Genomic DNA, 21,842 nt, shown 5'->3' with positions numbered 1-21,842 from the left:
ACTACACTATAACTCAAACCAAAATTTTAGTTTTAAGACAAAGATAAGAAAGATTCCATGAGAAATTTTGAGTGCTTGACTATGTAAACATTGTTTAAAGAAAGCATAATTTCCTTTTTAAGAAAACCTCCCATCATATTCCATTATGGGGAAACATACTGGTGCTCACCTTCAGATGCACACCAGAGCCATACTGCTTGAGCTGAAAGTATTCTGTTGTTTTCCTTGTATGGCCCTACTGCAATGGGAGATGAATGTCCAGGAGTGCATCTCAGAGGTATTAGCTGGCTGCAGAAAAATACTGCAAGCTATGGGTCTTTTTCTAGTTCACTGGGTGCACCCTCCTGGTCTTGTGGAAACATGATGATTTTCTGCTGCATTTCATTTTGGATCAACTTGTGTATGAAACTCAGAGTTTCTGAGTTTCAGAGAAACTGCTGGGTTTATGAATGTATAAATAGAAATCCCCTCAGTGCAATACTGTGCTAAATCCTGTGACAGCAATCTGCAGTATGGTACTACACTCCATATATTAGGTGCATTAACTCAGTAGAGAAATAAAGCATGAAAGACCAGAGGTCTACAGCTAGAATGCTCAGGTCCCAAACAACTGCGCTGATACGTGGCAAATAGCTGCATCCTTCCAAATTACCCACAAAGCCCTTTAGGCCCTTTAGGCCTTTCTGTCCTGTGATTCACAGAACACTTCCATCAAATGTGTCAAAAATATTCTATTATACTATTGCAAAAATGTGTGTACAATCCTGCATGCTCAAGTAAATAAGGAATATGGAAGAAAATTAAAGTAATAAATAAGACACACCATTACATGAGTTACATTTTTTTGTAGAAGAAAATTGTGACAGCAACACTGCAGAAGAGGGCCTGTACCTTTAAAAATATTATGCTTGGTTTAAAGCTGTTGAGAAACTCTCCTCTAAAACCAGGTTTCTTTGGTATCTTCTATGTTCTTGGCCTATTGGGTAGGGCAGCTGCCAGTATATGGGTTGGTGTGGCAGATGCACACTTATATTTTTGGAGTTAAAAGCCAGTTGAACGTCCTTTCAGCATTTTGGTTCTTATTTGAAGCTGTGCTTATGAAGTGGCTGTAGTTTGAACCCCTTTGTCTAGAGATCTTCCCTTTAAATTAGAACTGGATTTCACAGACTTGTAACAGGTTATCTAGTTCACAATGCTGTTATAAAGCAGGGCCAACTCTACCAACTATTTCTGACAGAAGCTTGTCCAGCCTGTTCTTAGAAACATCGATTTCCTTATACAATGTATTCCAGACCTTTAAAACCTTATAGGTAGAGAGCTCTTTCTCAGTGTTCGACATCAACCTCTCTTGCTGCAGTAAGATCAATGTTTGAAAGTTGATTGTATTAGAAATGAAGTTTAATCGTGGATGTAGTATTGCCAAACACAGTTATTCAGAAATCATGAGTAAAGTCCTTAAATTCCTGAGATGGCTGGCTTTCTTAAAAAAAAGATCCCAACCCTGAGTTTTAAAGAAGTAAAAGTTGAATCCTTTTTTTGCCATCCAGTTTCTGAATGTTGTTTACGAGCCTTTCTTCTCAGCTGTGCTATCCGGAAACAGTATCTAAATGAAAGCTGAGACTCTCATGGCATTCCTTCCTAGTGTTCTGGTTTAAAGAAAACACCAAATCAGCACTGTCGCCAATAAAGAGTGAGAATTGACAACTCAGGAAATAGAAAAACCTTTCTTGATTAATGATTCCTTTTCTCAGGAGCCAGAATAGGTTTTATACCCGAAAAATATAGCTTAGGAAATTATACTTTTTTTTTTTTTTAATGACTTGCTATCTTGACAATGCTACTGACTTCTGTAGAAGTGAGATTTCTAGCAGGCGGGTCTTTTCTAGGCATGACAGGTTGTGGTGGTGTCATGTTTCTGTTTTTATGAAATGAGAACAAACTATTAATTCAAGCAATCATATTCTTGAAAGTTTAATTATCAGCCACAAACAAATGATTAAGGCAAAACATACATGCAGTAATGAAGGGCAATTTTTAACCTGAAGCAATGTCATATGGTGCATTTTTTCAATAGCAATAATGTTGCACTACAGTGTTTTGCTGTGCCCCGGTCTTACTGATGATCAGTGAGTGGGAGTTTTGGTTCCTTAATTCTCATCAATATTAGCAGAAATCTCAGGTATTTAAGCCTCTACCATATCAACAGGAAGCCTGGCTGTACCATTCGGCACACAGATAAAGTACAGATAGTGCAGTACTCTTAGAGGTGACCAGCTGTACAGATGCTAACATTTAATTTGACCTGTAATGTCAATATCTTCAGTTGTTTTATTCTGAAGCTTATCCAAACAAAGAGGAACTCCCCTTTATTTCCCCACTGGCATCCTCTCACTGGGTTAAGGTCTGTGTCAAAACACTGGTGTGTTCCTTTGAGGGTACCTGTCTACCAATTCAGCGCATGCATGTGAATGGAGTTTCATCATTGCTTTTATTGAGGGAGATTAAGTCTCCTTCAGTATAATTTAACAAACACACATGGAAAAGACACTGTTCTGGGAAAAGCCTGTTCTGACAGCAGCTTGTTTTGAAACACATGGATTAATAAAATGGGATTGTTTTGCATATATTCTAAATGTTTCCTGTGCTCCTGTGGTCTAGGTCTGACCTGTAATCAAATCACAGTATTTCAGGGAAACTTGCAATGTGTAGGAAATGAACTCCTTTATTCCCAAGCAGCTAACCAAAGCTATTACAGATGCTAGCTAACAGAAGAGCTCTGTTAAGCTTCTCTGACCCTTTCATTATGATATTAGATCTTCAGCAGTATGTGATTTTATGATTCTTAAGCTGTCAGTCTGATTTTTTAAGCGCTGTGTTTCTGTCTAAGGCTTTTGGGGATGCTTCAGCTAAAGTATTATGGCAGTTTTGAGAACAACAGTAGGAAAGAAAAGCATTGCTTGGCCCATGCTAACAAAAACCAAATTGTTCTCTGAGCAGTGGAACAAATAAAGCCCTGTTTTCCTACAGATATGTCTCTCTGTCTCTTGAGTCTCTGTTACAGTGTTCTTAGTTCCACTGCATGAACTTAAAGTCCCTAACAGATCCAGGTAATCCAACATTATCCAAGCAATCCAACATTATCCAAGTAATTTCTAAACTATCTTTACAGAGTCAAGAATTTATGGAGTCCCCCATTTTCTTAAACTGTTTGTATACCTCTCCACATTGTTAAATTGTCACTGTAGTCTATTCTTGGATTTTAGTAAAACTTCTACTTGTAAAACTTCTGTAAGTTTGTACAGAATTCATAAGTTCATATGTAACATATGTCCATATGTTTGTTTAAAGAATTGTACGGATACAGAATCTTATAGGACACTCATGAGTTAGAGAAAAAAAGCATGACTTTCCTTCTTTCTAGTTGGAAACCATGATTCAAAGTCAAATGGTAGCAGTTTTCTGAAAACACAGGTTAATGGAGGTAGAGTTACAATTACATATCAGGACTTCTGGTTTCTTACTGTGCGCTCAAGCCACTTAGACCACTTTCTTGCCAGTGGAGAGTGAGACAACTGCTAGACGGAGTCTCTACACTGACTTTCTAACAAAATATCAAACTGCTGTTTTAAATCCATCCAGAAACATCTCTAGGGTGTTGACTGCAGTTCTGCTTTCTGCACCAGCTTTGTTAAGAAAACCATCTCCATCTGTTATTTGTCAGTTGCTCAACTAGCTGTTTTAAAGTCTTCCTGTATATTAATTTATATAATATAAAGTACTTCAGGATCAATGTTTCTATATACGCTTAGAGCAGCTATAACTAGCAGCAGGAAATGAAACACAAGTCTTCTTATAAAAAAAATTATCTTTTTTTTAAATATAAGAAAACAAAGCACAGTAATTATTGAGCTGTTCAGGTGAAACAGTATTTATAAGAACATTTCATGTTCCTTACCCTGAGCTTCTCATCTTGTTCTTAAATCAGTACAACATATTTTCCTTTAAAGGGAGAATCAAATAGGCCATGATTTTACTGGGGGCTGTTATTAATGCTTTGAATAAGAAACATTTATACTAACAGAGAAGAAAAGAGAACTCACAAAAGCAGTTTTAACCCTACTAGCTCTTGAATTCTTGTTCTCATGAGAAAAACCAAGTCATTTTGTGGGGTATCAAAGTCAGGCATCTCTGCACACTGAAAGGTTCACCCAACCTACACCAGACTATGCCAGTCACACCTAGTTTGATAGCTGCTTCAAAAAGTTCAAAAAATTGCAGCACACTGTTTCCTTTATATGAATCCTGCACCCTTCCTACCGGATGAGCCTTGGATCCCAAGACTGTATTACTAAGTAGTCTCAGGCATACAAAATTGTTCATCAAATTTTCAGATTTTGTGTTAATGAACGATATATGCAATAGTTATGGGCTTTAACTGATGTAAATTGATTGAATTCCATTGATATCGTGGAAGCCATGTTACACTGATTTTCATCAGCTGAGAAGCTGAACAGCTGATCATGCGCTTTTGGGAGTACTCAAATTTATTTAATTTAGTAGGGAGACATTGTGACTCACATTTAAGATATCTGCCTATAGAGGAAGGGAGGTTTCCTGTTCTAACCTCTCTACAGAGCTGTACAACCCTTCTATTTTACATTTCTTCTGCATTCTTTTCTGATATTTCCTGCTGAAGCTCACTGTATCAGCTACAATAATCATTTCCTTTCAGGAGATTTGGAAAATGAAATAATTGATCTCTTTTGCAAAAAATAGAGCTTCTTTGTAATACTGTCACTCTTCTCCCCATTGCCCTTGTAGGCTCTTAGAATTTACATGAAACATATGCGGAGATGAGAGGAAGTGTCTTTTTAAGTGTGATGTCGCTCCATCCGGGCTGATGCATGTTGGGAACCATCAATGTCCTGGTGATGGTCAAACTGAGCAGCTGCGCTAAGTGTTTCAAACCTGAGATAAATTGAAAGGGGATCATCTACTGATGTTTTTCCCTGGAAAATGTTTTTCTTTTTTTGTGGGTAGAGAAGTCCTCTCTAATCTTTTTACTATCTGAAGCCTCCAATTCACATATGGAAAGAAATATTTTTTGTAAGTGTAAAGCAACTATCAATTTCTGTAGTTTACTGCTTAGCAAGTCAGCTCTATCCTCAATGTGATGCTTAAGAAGTGTATCATTTTTAGGAAAATGTGGCTGTAGTAGACAGCTGAGTTGTTTAAATTATTCAGCATCATAAAATGGTTTCTGTTGGGAAAGAGTTGTAGCCCACTGCAAACTGAAGGTGTAATCACCTGTATGTTCAAATGTATGGCGCTGCTCTGCTCAGATGTTGTAAACCCTTCTGCTTTAGTTCCTGAGCAAAACAGAAAAGGCGCTTTGGGAATAAGTTCACAGAATGCAGCTAAAGTGACTGTATTTTCACTGTAACCTGATCTAAGTCTAAAATGAAATAAGTCCAATCTGGTTTCAAATAAGTTGTAGGCCAGTGACAGCTATGCCATAGTAGGATTACAGCAGAAATTTGATTTAAAATGAATCGAGCTTCCCTAAAGACTGCATTTGGTACCATTACACTAGTGGATGCTGAGGAACCTGAGCTCACCCTGCCATGGCTAACGCTGGCAACAGAGAGTGGGGATGTGTGATGCTGAGACACCTGAATTAGTTGGAGGCAAGCCAGCTTTGATCTGTATGCCTCAGTAGCTTGGCACAGTGCTCAAGCTGTGAGAGTCAGGGCTTATTGGCTCTGATGTTGTGCTGAGGTTGTGTGGCTATACAGTGTCTCAGAACCAAGCTGGTAGATCTACCTTGCATCTTTTTCTGCTCGCTTTGCTGCACACCATGCTCTATTTGCACTGAGAGGCCATACCAGTTCGGGGCATAGTTATTTCTGTTCTTAAATTTAAAAGGGACTTGACTAAAGCAAAGCTCTGTTCTTGGCATGTGGGTGACTTTCACCTGCAGATATCTAGCATATTTTGAATGAAGAATGATTTATGCTAAAATTTGTGAATCTTCCAGGCTTTAAGAACATTTTCAGAAGTAAGTGATGTTTTTGTGAATATCTGTGAGTAATATGGGCCTGCTTACCTTGGTGAGCCAAACCCAGCATTTTGATATGCAAAAAGCATTTTCTGGGCCTGGTTGTGATCACTGATTATTAACAGTTTAAATTTCCTAATACTATTACTACTATTAGTATTACGATTTAAGGACATGAATCTCTGTCAGGATTCTTAGCAAATGTCACCTTGTGCAACTTATGTTCTACCTACTCAAATCTTCATGTTCTTATTGGAGAAATCGCTTTCCACATCTTTCTGAAATTTTTGCTTGTGTAATTGACCTGTCCAATTGAGAGGTAATGGGTGAAATACCCCCTTGAAATAACTTATGTATGAATGGATAAAATACACTTTGAACATTCCAGATGAAATTCTATTCCATGTGAATAACAAGGTTTATTCAAGTGTCCTGAAAATGGTGTTTAGGCAAGTTGTATATGAAGATCAAACTCGCACCCGTACAGATTTTGAACATGGGTTTTTATTTTGTGTTTCAGTGGCTGTTCCCTCACCAGTGTCAGCTTGTGAACCTGAACCCAAAACCAACGGGCATTATCCAGCTCCACGACTGTCTGTTTCCTCCCGAGCAACTGTCGTCGCCACCATGGAAACCCCTTCTCAGGGCCTGCAGACAGTCATGAAATGGAAAACAGTGGTGGCCATTTTTGTTGTGGTTGTAGTTTACTTGGTGACTGGAGGACTTGTCTTCCGTGCCCTGGAACAGCCTTTTGAAAGCAGGCAGAAGAATACAATAGCATTAGAGAAGGCTGACTTTCTTCGGGAACACGTTTGTGTAACCCAGCTAGAACTGGAGACACTGATTCAGGTAGGCCATGTGAAGAAGACAGTATTTCTTGGGAGTCAGGAAAAACAGCTTGGCAGTTCATTGATCAGCTGAACTGGTAGGGAACTAAATTGTTCATAGGGTCTTGCACTAGGCTGCCTTGTGCAGAGAAAGAAAAAACGATAATAGGCAATGTGAAGAACAGGCTCTTTTTCAGTTATTTTAGTGGCCTGGAAACAGAAACTGTGTCCCCAAAACATTTTAAATAGAAGTTAAATATCTTCACTAGAATGATGAAAAATGTATGCAAAGAAAATCAGAACTTGATATCTGGAATGGAATTTCGTGGCAAGTGACATTTACAAAAGGCTTGCCTATCTCTGAGTTTTCCAAATGATACTAAGCCCAGTTATTCCTCCAGGATTAAACCCAGCAACCAGGTGAGCCAACAGAAAATGATAGATGGGAATTCTGAAATAAATATTTGGCCAAGAATTCTGATATTACTGGTACACTAATTTACAGGTTTATTGCTGAGAATTTTAGGTAAGTGAATCATGCAGAAGGCATACATTTAGAAACAGAAAATAACTTGCATTTAAGAACTAAAGACTTATTAGTCTGGTCTACTGATTTGCAAAGCCTTAGAGTAAATTTTGAAGGAAATAAAAATCAGATACATAGGGATAAGTGGAGAATGGGATAGCATGCAAGATAGGTTATTCAAAGATAGAGTTATCTTTCATTGATTAGATCTCTAGACAACGAAAACATTATGCATCTCACTTATAAGAACTTCAGTAAAGTATCTTCTAGGTTCCCATCTAGAAACCTATTAGCTAACTTGGAGAAAATGGAGATTAGATAAGAAATGTGAGATACCTAAGGATATATTCCAACAGTGTCCAACACCCAGGTTGAACTTCAACTTCCTATTTTAGATCTGAATTTTGTATATGAGCCTTTCAAGAGCACAATGTGTTAAAGTATTGGGTTGTGTGTCCTGTCAGAGCTCCATTGTGATTTTAGGCTGTTTTAAGGATCACAGAGCTATACCATGGATTGTTGTGTCCACTCACCCAACCATGTTATATAACCCTTTTCCTGGTGGATCAGACTCCATTTTAAAAGGTGTTATAAGTTTCATCTTTCAATTAGGAAGCTGTCCCAGTATCTCATTGATGTGACAGTAAAAACATACTCCTAGTTTTCAGCCTAAACTAATTCAGTTTCTGTGTAGCTGGTTTTGCACAGATAACCTTCTCTTGCTTAACTGCTTCCTCTTCCTTGCCCATGTGTGTAGATAGCAATCCTCTGCTGCCTATCCTAGGCAAAACAAATTCTTTCTGTTTCTTTGCAGATAGATGTGGGCTTACCCTGCTTGTGCTCTGTGTTCACAGAAAACAGGTCAGTTCTGATTTGAAAGCTGTGTGTCCTCGTTTGTGCAGCCTGGTACTTGAGCTAAGGGGCCAAATCTGATTCAGCAGGAAGCAGTACCATGCTGATGCGATTATACAGCTTTTGGATCAGGGCTGGCTTGGATCACAGTCGTGTCTTCAAAAGACAGGTGAACATGGTTGGTTTTCAGTGTAAATTCTGCTGGTCAGGAATATTGGCTCAGATCCATTTCTCATGACAGTGTTGTGGAGATTAGAATTTCCCTCAACACCTTAGGTATGATGTATGCTGGCTGATTACAGAATTTTTTTTTTAATATTAAAAGCAAGAAGTTTGTATTCCCCTGATGGCAATGTCACTATTAAAAGATATGCAAAATACTTTCTTTTCTAGCAGAAAACAGAATACATAATAGGTACAGCAAGCAAAGCACCTCAGCAGGATGGTAAAGACTCCTGCACAGAGACTGCAGTACAAGATTTCTCAATAGCCCATATTCTCTAGCCTAAGCTACATACCTGTTTTAATTCTTTGTTGTACACAATATCTTGTCCTTCTTTCACTTCAGAAATGGATACATAAAAATAATAAACAGGCATACTGTGTCATTAGAAGGCAGATATTCTGAACAAATCTTATCATCTCTTGAGACTTCAGTATGTCCTCAGGCATTACACTGGGTAACTGGAAATCATTTTGAAAAGGTAAATTAAATGGGTGTAGCAGCTTAGCATGTGAATGTCCTAAGGCCAAGTGATGTGAAATATTGAAACAAATTTGTCAATAAAGAACGATATCCTTCGGGTTCTTTAGAATGTCTGGGAGTGAACCTGGATCCAGAGCTGTGGTCAGGTATACTGATACAGAAAACTGTGACTGTCACTGACTTGCACATAAGAACAGTGAGTAACTGTTTGAAGACAATGTCTTGGGCTTAACGTTATGCTTTCATGCCTTCATGCTGATGATCTCAAAAGTGGCATCTCTCTAGCTGGCACAATGGATTACTGCATTGCACCAAATGCTGCACCTGCCTTTACAACTGTAATTTCAGACTGATGTGGCAACCTCCATGGGTCCTGGTTGCTGTGCTGTGTGCATTCATCACATAGCTGCCCCTAAGGGAGATATTTATCATTAATATCATCTGACTACCTTAAAGCACATACTTCATACTTTCCAGAATGACTGTGATGATTCAGCACTGTGCTTTGGAGAATGCACAGAATGGAAAAAATACAAAAGGGGAGACCTTAGAACTGGCTTGTATCCTTTATTGTGGGGGTGGCTCTGGAAGAAGAATTTTTGAGGAGGAGAGGAAAGGGATGTCATATGGTTTGCAAGGTTAATGATGGACTCTTTTCTCCCTTTTGCCTAAATTTCAATCTTTCAAAGCGTTCTGCTTTAGAAAACCTATAAGAAAGATGTATAGCACTGAATGTATAGGTGTGAAAAAATTGGTGTGGGTGAGACATGCTTTCCAAATTGATCTCCAATAACCCATTGAAACTGGTGGCACAGATATGAATTGCCCTGTTGATAGTGCCGAGTCCAGACTGTGAATTTCATTCATAGACTTCAGAAACAATATAGTGATGAGAGCAGTGTAAATCCATAGGAAGATGCAAATCCAGATTCAAGGTATTTTAAGTTTCTATTTATCTCTTGGGTTTCAGTTTAGGTCTGTCTAATGCTAACACCGTGACAGAGGGTTTTTTTTCTTAACAATATCAAGTGTTTCACAGTGCAGGCTACATTTTCCCCAGTCATCTGAAGTGAAAGTTCTTAACTCTTCATGTTTTTTAAAGCCTATTTCTGCTTCTGAAGATACCTATTGCAGTGAAACAAATTATTATTATTTAATGTCTTGTGTGATCTACTAGTTGGCATGATGGTGAATATGAATGAAAAAATGATAAAATCAGATGATTTATCTTAGCACTTTTGAAGCTGAATTTTCAGTGTCAGAGAGACATGAAATCTGGAATGTGCTAAAAGAGAATGAAACTTTGGTTGCTTCAACTGAATTTAGTGGTATTGTACCCGTTTGGACAAATAACAGAGGGTAGCAAGACTCAAGTGACTGGACATATGGTTGAATAAAAATTACATTGGTAATTAAACATGCTAATATAATATTACAAAGCTTTTTTGCTACCATATGCTAGGGCATAAGCTTATTAGCAGCTGGGGTAAACAAGAAGTCACTTTGCCTTTGTAATAAAGCACATTTAGACTGTATTATGAAGAGGTTATGTCTCAAGAGGTTATGTCTCTTTTTGAAAGATCAGATGGTATCCATCATTAGGAGAGGCAGGCAGGAAGACCATCAATGTGTTTTAGCAGAGTAATTCTTATGGATCTGATAAGGAAGTTCATATTCTGTTTTCTGTTAGCCTGTGCATCATGTACGAGTAAAAAAAGCTGTTGTAATAAGCCCTAAATAATGACATAAGCTAGAGTGGTTTATTACTGTAAGAAGTTACTTAGGTGACTGGTGGGCTGCTTTCTTCTCCCTTTTTGTTCAGGGTTTCATTTAGGAGTGTGAGTGATTATAGTCAGAAAATCTCACACCTGGGAACAAAGTCATATTATCAATGGCCACTAATGACTACAGCAATTCTAATGAGTTAGCCTGTAAGCTGAAAAGAAAGTAGTGTTGGAAATAAGCTGGTCAGATGTTACTGGCTAATTATGTCAGTAAGAGTTCTTATCTTGGATAGGCACTTTTGATACTGTTCTGAACTACTTTTCCCCTAAAGATAAGCAAAAAAAGGGAACATCCTGTAAAGGTATTTCAGTTTTTAGCTTCTTGACAGGTCCACTAGTGTTATAAGCCAGCTTGTCTTTTCAAGGTGTTTCACTGTAGAATGAAGATAACTTGGATGGCTTTCATGTACTAGAAGAAAGCTCTAAATGGAGCAGAAAAAAAGTCTTTTGAGTTAACTATGGGGAAGACTTGCCTGTTGTTGAAGATAGGAAAAGACTATTTGTGCTGTGAAGAAAAGCAATGGTAAATATCTGATTACTGAATCTTTTTCCTGTGCCTCTGATGGGTGTTTTCTCTATGTCTCAAATTTCCTTCTGCCCTGATCTTTGTTTTAGCTTATCACCCTAAAGACTATATGAAAAAGAATTCAAATCTCTTGAGTCATGTCTAAGTTGGTGCAGACACCCTAGTTTGTCACTTTAGCCCAGAGATACTACGATCAGACTGAGCATAGTAGAACTCTGCTGCTGTTCTGTAGCTACATTATTTCCAGAACATAGCTGAGATGTTTGCAAGAGGTTAAGCCTTCCGAACTTAGACACCTCTGCACCAACCCCTGTTGAATGTTGTAGGTCTGCCTGGAGATTGGCCCGTGGAACTGTTCTGTAACAGTACATGGATGACATCAACTCACTTTATAAGTGTAGGCAGACAACTCTCTGGCTGATTGTTACCTGAAGATGCCTGTGGGAAAGGCAAAAATGGGCTCTCAAAGCTCATTACCTCTGGTTATTCATGAAAAAAATTGGTGATTTTGGTCCTTGGAAAACGCTGTTGTGGAAGAGGGAGTAAATGGGAGATTATAATGAGAATACTTTAATCACTGAATGAGGGGTAGTGAGAATAAGGGGAAAGGTGGGGAGTACAGAGAAAAGTTGTTAAGGAATTAGTCTTTAAAAGCTGCTTCCTAATGAGAAGTATCTTAATAATCATCATAGAGAAACATCAGAGCATGAAATACAATTGTAACAACCTTCTGTGTGCTTGATAGGAATATGTTTGGAAAAGAATTATGGAAGGAGATAATCATTATTGGATTAGCATGATCTGTGGAGAGGAATTAATGGAACTAGAAAAAGGGATGACAAGAATTTTCTTTTCTGTTCTTACCAAATTCCTATGCTTGGATACAGAGGGGTGGATCCTTTGAGTAGCTCAATACCAAGAAAAGCATTATGCTTGTTCTTGGAAAAGATTTGTCTTCTTCATGCTTGGATACTACTGGAGAAATTAAAGAAACATGAATAAGCAAATCAGATAAAAGCATTTCTTCCCAAGGAAAGCAGAAAGAGTCTGTTTGATCCCTGTATCCTCATCACCTGCATTAGCTCCCAGCTATCTTGTTGCCTATGGGCATATTCTAGACTTTTTTCTTGAGCTAGTTGTCTTAATTAGTGATTAAGGTACCTAATGTGCCAAGGGGGATCAGATAGTGATTATGAGGGTACAGTGAGGGCTGGCTGCTCCCTAAAGGACAGGAAGCTGGTAGCTGAGGACCATATGATGGCTGGGTAGATCAGGGGCCTTGCTGGCCAGAGCCTGTCCCTCCGCCCCCACTAAGGAAGCAGAGCAGGACGGGGGGGCAGCTGGGGATAACCCAGCATCCAGATCATCAGGCAAGTTTGTGGTGGTTAGGCAGGTCCAGGGTCAAGTCAGGAACACAAGTCAGCAAGACAGGGTCAGGTCTAGTGAGGGTAACCGGGGTCATACACAGCTCATGATGGCTGGGCAGGGTCATGGTGATGGTGCTGGGCTGAGTCCAGGCCAGGTGGTTGCCCATGGGTCAGGGTCAGTGGGGTCTGTGGCCGGGCAGGGGCAGGGCCATGGTGGGGCTGGAGCCCAGCACCACTGCAGCATCGTGGGGCAGGCACTGACGGCCCTGGGCGGGGCTGAAATGGGGGCCTGGGGCTGGGCAGGGTAAGGGAGGCTGAGGGGTAGGCACAAACAGGGAGGGCTGTCGGTGCCCTTGGGACCCGGATGGTAAGAATGCCCAAGTAAGCTTATAAAGATGTTGATTGGCAGTTTAGTTGGTATTTGAAATGAAAAAATAACTTTACTACAGACATGCTGTTGCAATCAATGAAGTTATAGGTGGTCAAGATGCATGGAATTCTGTATTTATTTATTATTAGTGGAAAGATGAGAATGAATCAAATGATCCAAACTACATTGCCCTCAGATAAGAGGATATAGTCCTTATTTGTCCAGACAGCATAATCCTAACTGGAACTATTGCTACTACTGATGATTTGTAAGGGAAAATAACAACCTACTTCTGCTTAAACATCCATGAGGTTGCATTCTACCCTGATAGTGTTGCCCTGTGTGTGTCAACTGCCTGCCCACATGCAACTTATCTCTCCCTGCTGAAGACACCATCACTGAAAAATCTCTTGCTGCTTTGAAATGTTACTATTTAGTTTCCAGGCAAGATGAGATGAGAACATTACCTTGCAACGTGTCTCAGGGTCCACTGCATACTCCAGAGATTCCTGAGCTAGGGTTGACCCATCTAGCTCCTGAATGCACAGCGATAAAACTATGTTGACAGAGCACATACCTGCGCTAGCTAGTCCTGGTTGTCAGAAAAATAATGGTTTCATCTCTGATCATCAAATCTGTCAACAGTTCCCCATAAGCTACCTATGTTCTTCCACATTTTCTTAGATACTTGCATTTGTGACAGGTTACGTTGTTCAGGCCAATTGGACTGTCACTTTGGGATTGTTTCCTTAAGAGACCAAATGCCAGAAAATCTCAGGAGAAAATTGCCAGATGAATCCTACCTTTCTTTTAGACATCATGCGTAGCTTTGAGTAGGCTGATCATTTTGTACTTCAATTCTTGATTTTGGGGGGAGGGGGATGGAGTTGGCAATTATTTATCAAGCCCTTGCTGAATTCTGATCCTGCCCTCCAGAATGTGTGCAACCATCTGCAGCTGGTGTGTGATCTACTTTTCCTTCAGCAGACATTCAGTAAATTAGTACAAAGTAGTAGACCTAGGATGCAACTCTGCAAGCTCTCAGCTGATTTGTAGTAGCAGTTCAACAGCAAACATTCCTGTTTAAGGGGGATGTGAGGAACAGTGATGTGTGTAACTGAAAATGCTGTAAATATATATGTCACCATATTTTTTCATATAATATTCACAAATTCTCATATAATAAATAACTTATAGTATAATATATAATATACACATATTAATATAAATATATAAGAAAAATGATAAAACTCATATATCATTCACAATATTTTCATATAATATACACTTTCCTAGGAAAAGAGAAAAAAATATCAGGAATGGTTAGACAGCATGGGATCCTCATAACTCTGTAAGTTTTCCCTTGTAGTAGTGTGTCAGGGAGCAGTGGGGGCTGCCTGCTCTGCAAGAGAAGGTGAGCCGAGAGCCGAGTGCGATAACAGGGCAGGTGCCAGAGGTGACCTGACCAACAAGGAGCCAGGAGGCAGAGCATCAAGTCCAGGTCAGGATCAGGGCCAGAGACAGTGACCAGGGTCAGACACAGTCCAGTTTTCACTCAGCAAGTCTGTAGTGATGAAGCAGGTCTGAGGTCAAGCTGGGAAGCTGAGCCGGCGGGTCTGGGTCAGGGCCAGACTCGTGGAGGCAGGCGACTGGGCACAGACGTAGTTGCTGCCCAGCTGCGCTGTTGCACATGCAGGGGCCAACGGTGAAGCCTCAGCTTACAAGCAGCTCCCAAGGGAAAGAAGGGGCAGCTTGGCATCTAGCTTTCTTCACAGCAGCTCTTATCAGCGAAGGAGCTGACCTTGCACTCAACCAGCTAAATTCCTAGAAGAGGAATGTGCTCCAGGCCCTGACAGAGTGAAACCCCAGTATTTTCTATCAGGCATAAGGAGAATATCCTTCATGTAATCTATAGGCAAGAGATATTGATTCCATCTTCTGTTATGGGGAGGAACTCTTAACAGCTGGCAAGTTAGTGCCCAAGACAAACCTAGCATACAGTTCTTTGGACTTTGAGTCCTATATTTTAAGAACTAGGCAGCCCAGTGTGGTTCCATGCCTCATATCTTTTAAATATTGCTGCCTGGATATCAACTGTTGGAATTTAAAAGCCTTTTTCAGATTGACATGGAGCCTGGATTGTACTGTCTTTTGGAATATAGTATTCAGTCATCCCAGTGTCACCACCTGTGCTGGGCTTTTCGGGGGGATTTGCCTTCACTCCCATGCAGATTCATCAGACCAAGTCTTTTTTGCTTACTGAAGGACTGTAGTGTGCTGATGCTGAAGGGGCCGAGAGTTAAATACACATCTATACAAGGGCAGGGAACCAAACTAATATTTGTGATCAGATATATATGTATTTTTTAAAAAATGAATGCTTGGATTTACTTTTGATAGTTTTCTCATTTTCTCACTCCTATCTGCATACTGGCTTTAGAACACATACATTTCTTGAATGGGAAGAAAGAGAATTTCATCATTTTGAGGTATGCCAGGTAACTGCTTGCCCTGAATTTTTCCAAAGAAAATGTCTTACAAGGGGAAGGTTTGCTGACAGAGCTGTTAGCACTCTGGAAATTGGTTCTTTCCCTACTCCAAGATAACCTGAGGATACATATCTTCAGGTCATGCTGCAAAGCCTGCCTAAGCTTTCACAGATGGGAAGCTGTCATAAATCCTCATGGTCTGCATGGACTGGGAGAGTCTTGCCTTCGTTAGTGGCCTTTTTGTCTGCCTTCATCTATCGGGATGCTTTCGTATAGGTCTGGCTGTTGGGGTGACGATAAGGGTAAGTTTGCCTAACACACCAGGGCTGCTTTCCTCTTGCTGCCCCCTATCTGTCCTCCTAGTATATCCATTGCTGTATACAAAATACTGTGTACTCAAGAGAGAGTGTTGGGATAGCTGGATATTTATAAATGAATGATGTCAGTCACACTTTAAAGAAAAATGCATGTTTTCTGGATGTGGAGAGAGCCTGACAAACTCAAAGCTACCTATGGCAATGGGACCTCCTTCACTTCACCAGCTTCGCATGACTTCCAGAGGAGAGTTAGTGCTTGTCCCTCGCAAACTGGCTAACCTGTGTAAATCCAAACGTGACTGAAGTGTTGTAATTAGCCTGATGACATTCACACACTCAAGGGGAAGGCAACCAGCATTCCTTGGCAGAAATAACATGCCAAGGTAGCTGACAGTGTGTCATGGCCTATTTAAACAGGCAACCTCTCTGTTATGCTGATTTACACTCTTCTGAGTAAACAAACAAATGATCTCAGCTTTCACAGCATGAAAAGCCAGCGACTAGTTGTTGTACAGTACAGAAGCCCTTTCAAAGGATTTGGTCCTAAATACTTCCTTTCTCTTTATCCCCATTTCTTTGAAGCATGGACAGGTGCTGAGGAACCCTGGCTTTCTGCCTCCATGAAATGGCTGTCCAGCCTGGAGTTTGCTCACGCTCTAATTCCAGAATCAGCTTAACCTGGCATATGGCAGCACTACTCTAAAAAGGTCTGTCCTGTAGGGATCTCCTTAGCCACACCTGGCTTCTGTTCTTGCCTCTGCATCTCTTCTTCTCCCACTCCTTCCCCTGTGCTGGCCCTGGTGTTTTTGGGGCCATGTGAGGAATAATTAGTAACTGGGGAGCTGATTAGCTGAAACTAGCCCAATGAAAAAAAAAAAAGTATTTTTCAGCTGCTTCAGTTCTGTCTTCCTGGTGTTCATTCCTTTTGGATTAAGATGACTTTGAAACTGTGGCCTAGTCACATTAGCACGCTGCTGTACCTGAGCTTGTGTAGGCCCCCTTCTTGTCAGTCCTGCAATACTTGGAGACATTCTCCATTCCCTCAATCTAGTCCTGCATTCCAGCCTTAATCCCTGGCATCTCTTCTGCGAAATCTAGATTCAGCTTACTCAACAAAGCTCATTTCAAAACACTAATCTTTCTTCCAAGAGAATTGATCAGGGTAAGGATATATGTGGTTAATTATATTTATTCTTGTTCCTGTATACATATAATTGTCCTCCTCCTTTGCAAATGAATCCACATTTCTTTCTTTAGGCCTCTTAATATTATCATTCCATAAGAAGAACTGTTGAAGAAATATATATAATTTCTTGGAACTTTAGTGGTAGAGATCAATTTTCTCAAAGAGCTGGGAATGAAGAGTTTGCATTGTTCACAACTTGGGCAGAGTGTTCTACAGCAAGGAGTAGTTGTGGAGGAAAATGCAAACATAATCATGAGAGAGAAATCATGGAGGAATTAGAATAAAGTATCAGAACAGAGAGATTGGAGCAGGAGGATAACAAAAGAACACAGAAGAATTTGTGGAAGTTACATAGTGGAGAGGGAGGAAAAGAGTTCTTAGAGAAAAAACAGTGGAGTTTGATGAAGTAGCTTTGTTTCTGTATCAACTGGGGAACAATGATGAGCCCGTTAGGGATGTTCCAGTAATCAGATTAAACACTGAAGAAGTAGTGCTTCTGAGTTTTACTATGTGGCCAGAATAAAAGCTAGATGTTAGAAACGTATTGGATAAACTTGCAAGATGTGGTTGCTGAAGGTGAGAAAGGTGAGGCAGAATGAATGGGTGATGTTAAATATGACTCTTAGATTACATACTGACTGCCCAAGGGAATGGAATAAGTTAGAAAAGTGTTTGAGGAAGAGTTAAGTTTGATCTTAACTGAATAAATATGCATATATGTCTTAGCCGCATGTAAGAAAGGTATCACAGAGACAAGTGAAAATATGAGGTTAGACTGAGGGAAATGGTCAGTTGTAGTGATGAAGACTTGTAAGGCTCTCAGGGAAAAAAAATGACAGAGGAACCTGTGTGATGGTGTAGTCATTTGGAGACATAGGCAAAAATGAATAAGAAAAAGTGCAAAGTGGAAGGTAAAGAAAAGGAAAAAGTGATTAAATAAACCATCAGAGGAAAGAGGTGAATGAGGAGAGAAGTGTATCATAAAAGCCATGGATAGAAGTGTTAAACTAATCTATGTATATGAAAGTCAGTGCTGAAAGCACAAGAGAACATGACGTTATAGAGGAGATCAGGAGAGAAATCTGGACAATCTGGACAGACCAGAAGCAGGGCAATAGTAAGATGGAAAGATCAGTCTTGGGTTGCGCATGGACAGTATAGAAAAAGCTGGAATAAAAATCACAGAGTGACAATTCACGTACCATAGAGTCAGAGGAAAAAAGAGAAGCGGCTAAGACAATGGCAGAAGAAAAGTCAGATGAGAAGTTGTGATGGGTGGGGATTCTGTGTTGAACAAAAATGAAGAGAGGACGTAAGAGCAGCACTTTGCCTGTCCTGTTGGACCTGGCAATAGGTTCACTAAAACTGCCAAGACTAAAGGCTAGAGGCAATATTTAGCAGGAGAAACAAGTATCAGAGTAAGAGTGGAAAAAGGAAGATGAGGCATTCTGGCAGTAATGGATTGACGTGGTAACAGTAACATGAAGTGGGGAGGGAGCAGAATGGGTGTCTGTAGATCTCAAAAACAAAAGGAAAAAGACAGAGATGAAGAGCTGGAAGTGATAAGAGCTAGAAAGAGAGAAACTTGATTCATTTGCTCAGAGTCTTTGAAAATGAGTCACAGTTGGGAACATTTGGGAAGGTGAGTTTTACTTTGTAAGACAGTTATTTTAGATACTGTTCCAGAGTGATAGATCTGAATTTCTCTATGACAGGCAGTAGCTTGCATGAGATCTTCAAACAACTAGAGTATATGTGTTATAGGGCATCTCCAGCATGAACTTAGAGCAATTCAGCTGAATGTGCCAGGTGATGATGGGAGATTTATATTCTGTGCTGTGGAGGCAGATGACTTTAGCTCTACCATCCTTTGTACAGTGAAAGTTGCAGTGAAAGGCAAATATGTATGTCCTCATGATGCAATGTGATGCCTTTTTAGAAATCCCCAAGAATGCTTTCAGCTAGCTGATATGTCTGTCTGGTTTGATCCTGTGCTGTGAGAGACAGGACAGTGACCTGGAAGTAGTATAGCTACCTCAGCTTCTGTTCTGGTTTTAATTTGTTCATGCACTAGCTGGGGGTCTTTGAACCATACTGTATTGGTAGACATGTGATCATGTCCAAAATGGCAACTAGGAAGTCCTGACTGATCACAAATTTGTCCCATGATGTTTCCATAGTTATCCTATTTGTTTGTTTCAAATGGTATATAAATAAATAAATAAATTCTACTTAGCACAAAATATAAATAACTTCATCAATTACTAATTGTCGGTAATTAAAATCCCTGGCTGACTAGCTTCAATTGACTTCATGAATATTATTTGTTTTTACCACCCATCTTGCTGCTTCTAACATCAACTTTTTCCACTGGGAAATTTTTCCCTTGGCAATTATTGCCACAAGAACAATATTTATGGATTTCTTTTGTGTCATCAGTCCTCTGCTTCCCAACTCTTTGTATCTTTTCTCATTTGTCTGCACATTGTATCTTTATTATCTCAACTATCCTAAGTATCTATATTAGTATCTATTTCAATCATATATTCAGATCTTGTGTACAGAGGATGCTATTGTATTTGAGCAGCACATAAAAAGTTTAAATCTAAGCTGTTCCCGTGGTCCTAAGGGTTTCTCTTTGGAGCCTATCTTGACTTGCATAGCATGTGGTAAGGTATGCATAAGGCTAATTTGTTACCTCTTTTTTGCAGCATGCTATTGATGCTGATAATGCTGGAGTCAGTCCCATAGGAAATTCCTCTAACAACAGCAGTCATTGGGACCTTGGAAGTGCCTTTTTCTTTGCTGGAACAGTCATCACAACAATAGGTATGTTTATCTTTTAAAATACATAGTCACACTGAGAACTAGATTAGGAAATAAATTTCAATAAAGTACATCACAAAGAAATAAAGTGGCTGAACTGTATTTCTCTTAATTCTCAAAAGGCATACCTCTGGCGTGTATCAAGGGCAGTGAACCTCTGCAGAAATATCAGAAACTGTTTACATAGGGTAGAACAGCAAAGCTGAACTGCAAAATAAGTAGCACCTACAGCTTTATAACCCTGTTCTTGATGTTAGTATAGATTATCTTAATTTTCACTATAAAGATGAAGAACCAGTGCCAGATGAAAGAACCTTGTATAGTTATTGGGAATTATGGATTAATTTATGCAAAAGGATAACATTTTTCTGAAGTACATCAGTTAATTTTGACTTATGCTCTGAAGCTTGATATAATTTTTTCTTTTAATACCTTACTCCTTGTAATTGGAAATACACTCACATAAGTATCAAATCCTTTTTAAAAGCCTTAGCTTTTGGTACCAATAATACCTTATTGGAAGTAGTTCCACAAATTGTGGATTATGTAAAAAAAGAACTTTGCCATTTCAGAATTTGTTTCCATGAAACACTGTCAGATTTCTCCTTAGAAGATGGAGGGTATACTGGAATGCCCCATTTACTTTTCCGAACCACTCATTTTTGTATTTTCATTATCCAGGTCCCTGTCATCTGTGTCTCCTATACATTGTGTCCTGTGTACTTAGTCTCTCAATCTTTGAATGTTGGCTTTAGATGTGCAAAGGTTTTTATCCTCTTCTCTGTGAACCAGTTCTTTTGAAGATTGTTGAGGCAGCTGGGACTTCAGCAATCAGTCTGAAGGGAAAAGATGATAAACCAATAACACTGATGATAAGGTTAATCTATTAATTATAATATAATGTTTTGTTAGTTTTAAGCTCTACTTCAGTGCTATCTTGGTTACCGTTAAAGGGTCAGCAGATATTATTATTTGGAAATCACGGACAAACTGTTGCTTTTTATTTGCACTGCCTTTGAATATTCTTCTGATTGTTAGTAGTGCTACTGCATGAATTCTGTCTGGACATTTACCATTTTTTAATTATGTACAGTACATTTCTTCAGCAAAACACTTAAATATGGGATAAAGTGCTTTTCTGCATATGACTGTGATGTGTGCACTGGTGACAGTACAGACAAATAATCTGAAAGCACACAACCCTTCATTAAAGTGTGAGAATCTGGACTGAATTTTGCAAGTTCTTTACGCAGTTAAAGCAACAAAAAATTCCTGGTGTAGTTATATAAACTTGCCGTGGTGATCAGCCCAAACACTGGAGTTGATGCCTTTGGCTCTGCCTTTTCTTTGGGCTTAGAGTGATGGTAAAAGAGTGAGGATATAGAGTGCACACCTCTGTGTGTCTCTCTATATACTAAGTTACATTATCATGTGTTTTTAATGGTAACATAAAACTGGGAGGTGGATAGAGAGAAAACATTTCTGAATTAAATGTCCAAGAGACAGGCTTTTAAATTACTCATTAAAATAAATGCCACTAGTGCTGTATGTTGGCATAGTTTATGTAGGCACATTTATTGACATCTGTTATTTAAATAGTTTATTGAAAAGAACCTGATTTTAGCCCATATTTGCTTTATATTCTCCATGAATGAGATTTTTATAGGCTGGATATAGTCTACGTCTACGTCTACATGTCTGGGCATGAAAATGATTTTGTTTTATCTGCCAAAGTCCTGTTAGATCTCCTCTTATGCAGACACTCAACAGACTATGTAGCCTCAGTTCACTGACCTATGAAGCCTCAATTTTTTTAGACTTTCAGCAGAAATCTGGGCTCACCATGAAACAGATGATGGTTTGAGGGAGGAGGTGGTGCTGTGTATCAGCATAATCATTTCACCATCCCGTGACAGAGGGATGTACCCATTGCCAGTGTTACAGACTTTAGAGGATTGGGGCCTTAGTCCCCAAGGACCAGGGGATTTGCTGTAGATTAAGCAGACAC

The 21,842-nt window shown here is 39.5% G+C and overlaps 1 protein-coding gene across 1 annotated transcript in view; it reads left to right on the top strand.

Annotated features, from left to right (window-relative positions):
• The window catches only part of KCNK10 (potassium two pore domain channel subfamily K member 10), a 69,166-nt gene that overhangs the window by 22,734 nt on the left and 24,590 nt on the right, over positions 1-21,842 (top strand). The window contains exons 2-3 of the mRNA XM_013940982.1: positions 6,579-6,907; positions 19,720-19,837. Coding sequence (XP_013796436.1) covers positions 6,579-6,907; positions 19,720-19,837 — 447 coding nt within the window. The remainder of the gene's footprint in view (positions 1-6,578; positions 6,908-19,719; positions 19,838-21,842) is intronic.

The sequence above is a fragment of the Apteryx mantelli genome, chromosome 4 (assembly GCF_036417845.1).
Source record: "Apteryx mantelli isolate bAptMan1 chromosome 4, bAptMan1.hap1, whole genome shotgun sequence".
In the NCBI taxonomy this organism is placed as follows: Eukaryota; Metazoa; Chordata; class Aves; order Apterygiformes; family Apterygidae; genus Apteryx; species Apteryx mantelli.
Note: the sequence above shows the minus strand (reverse complement) of the source record. Positions and strands in the feature narration are given on the sequence as shown.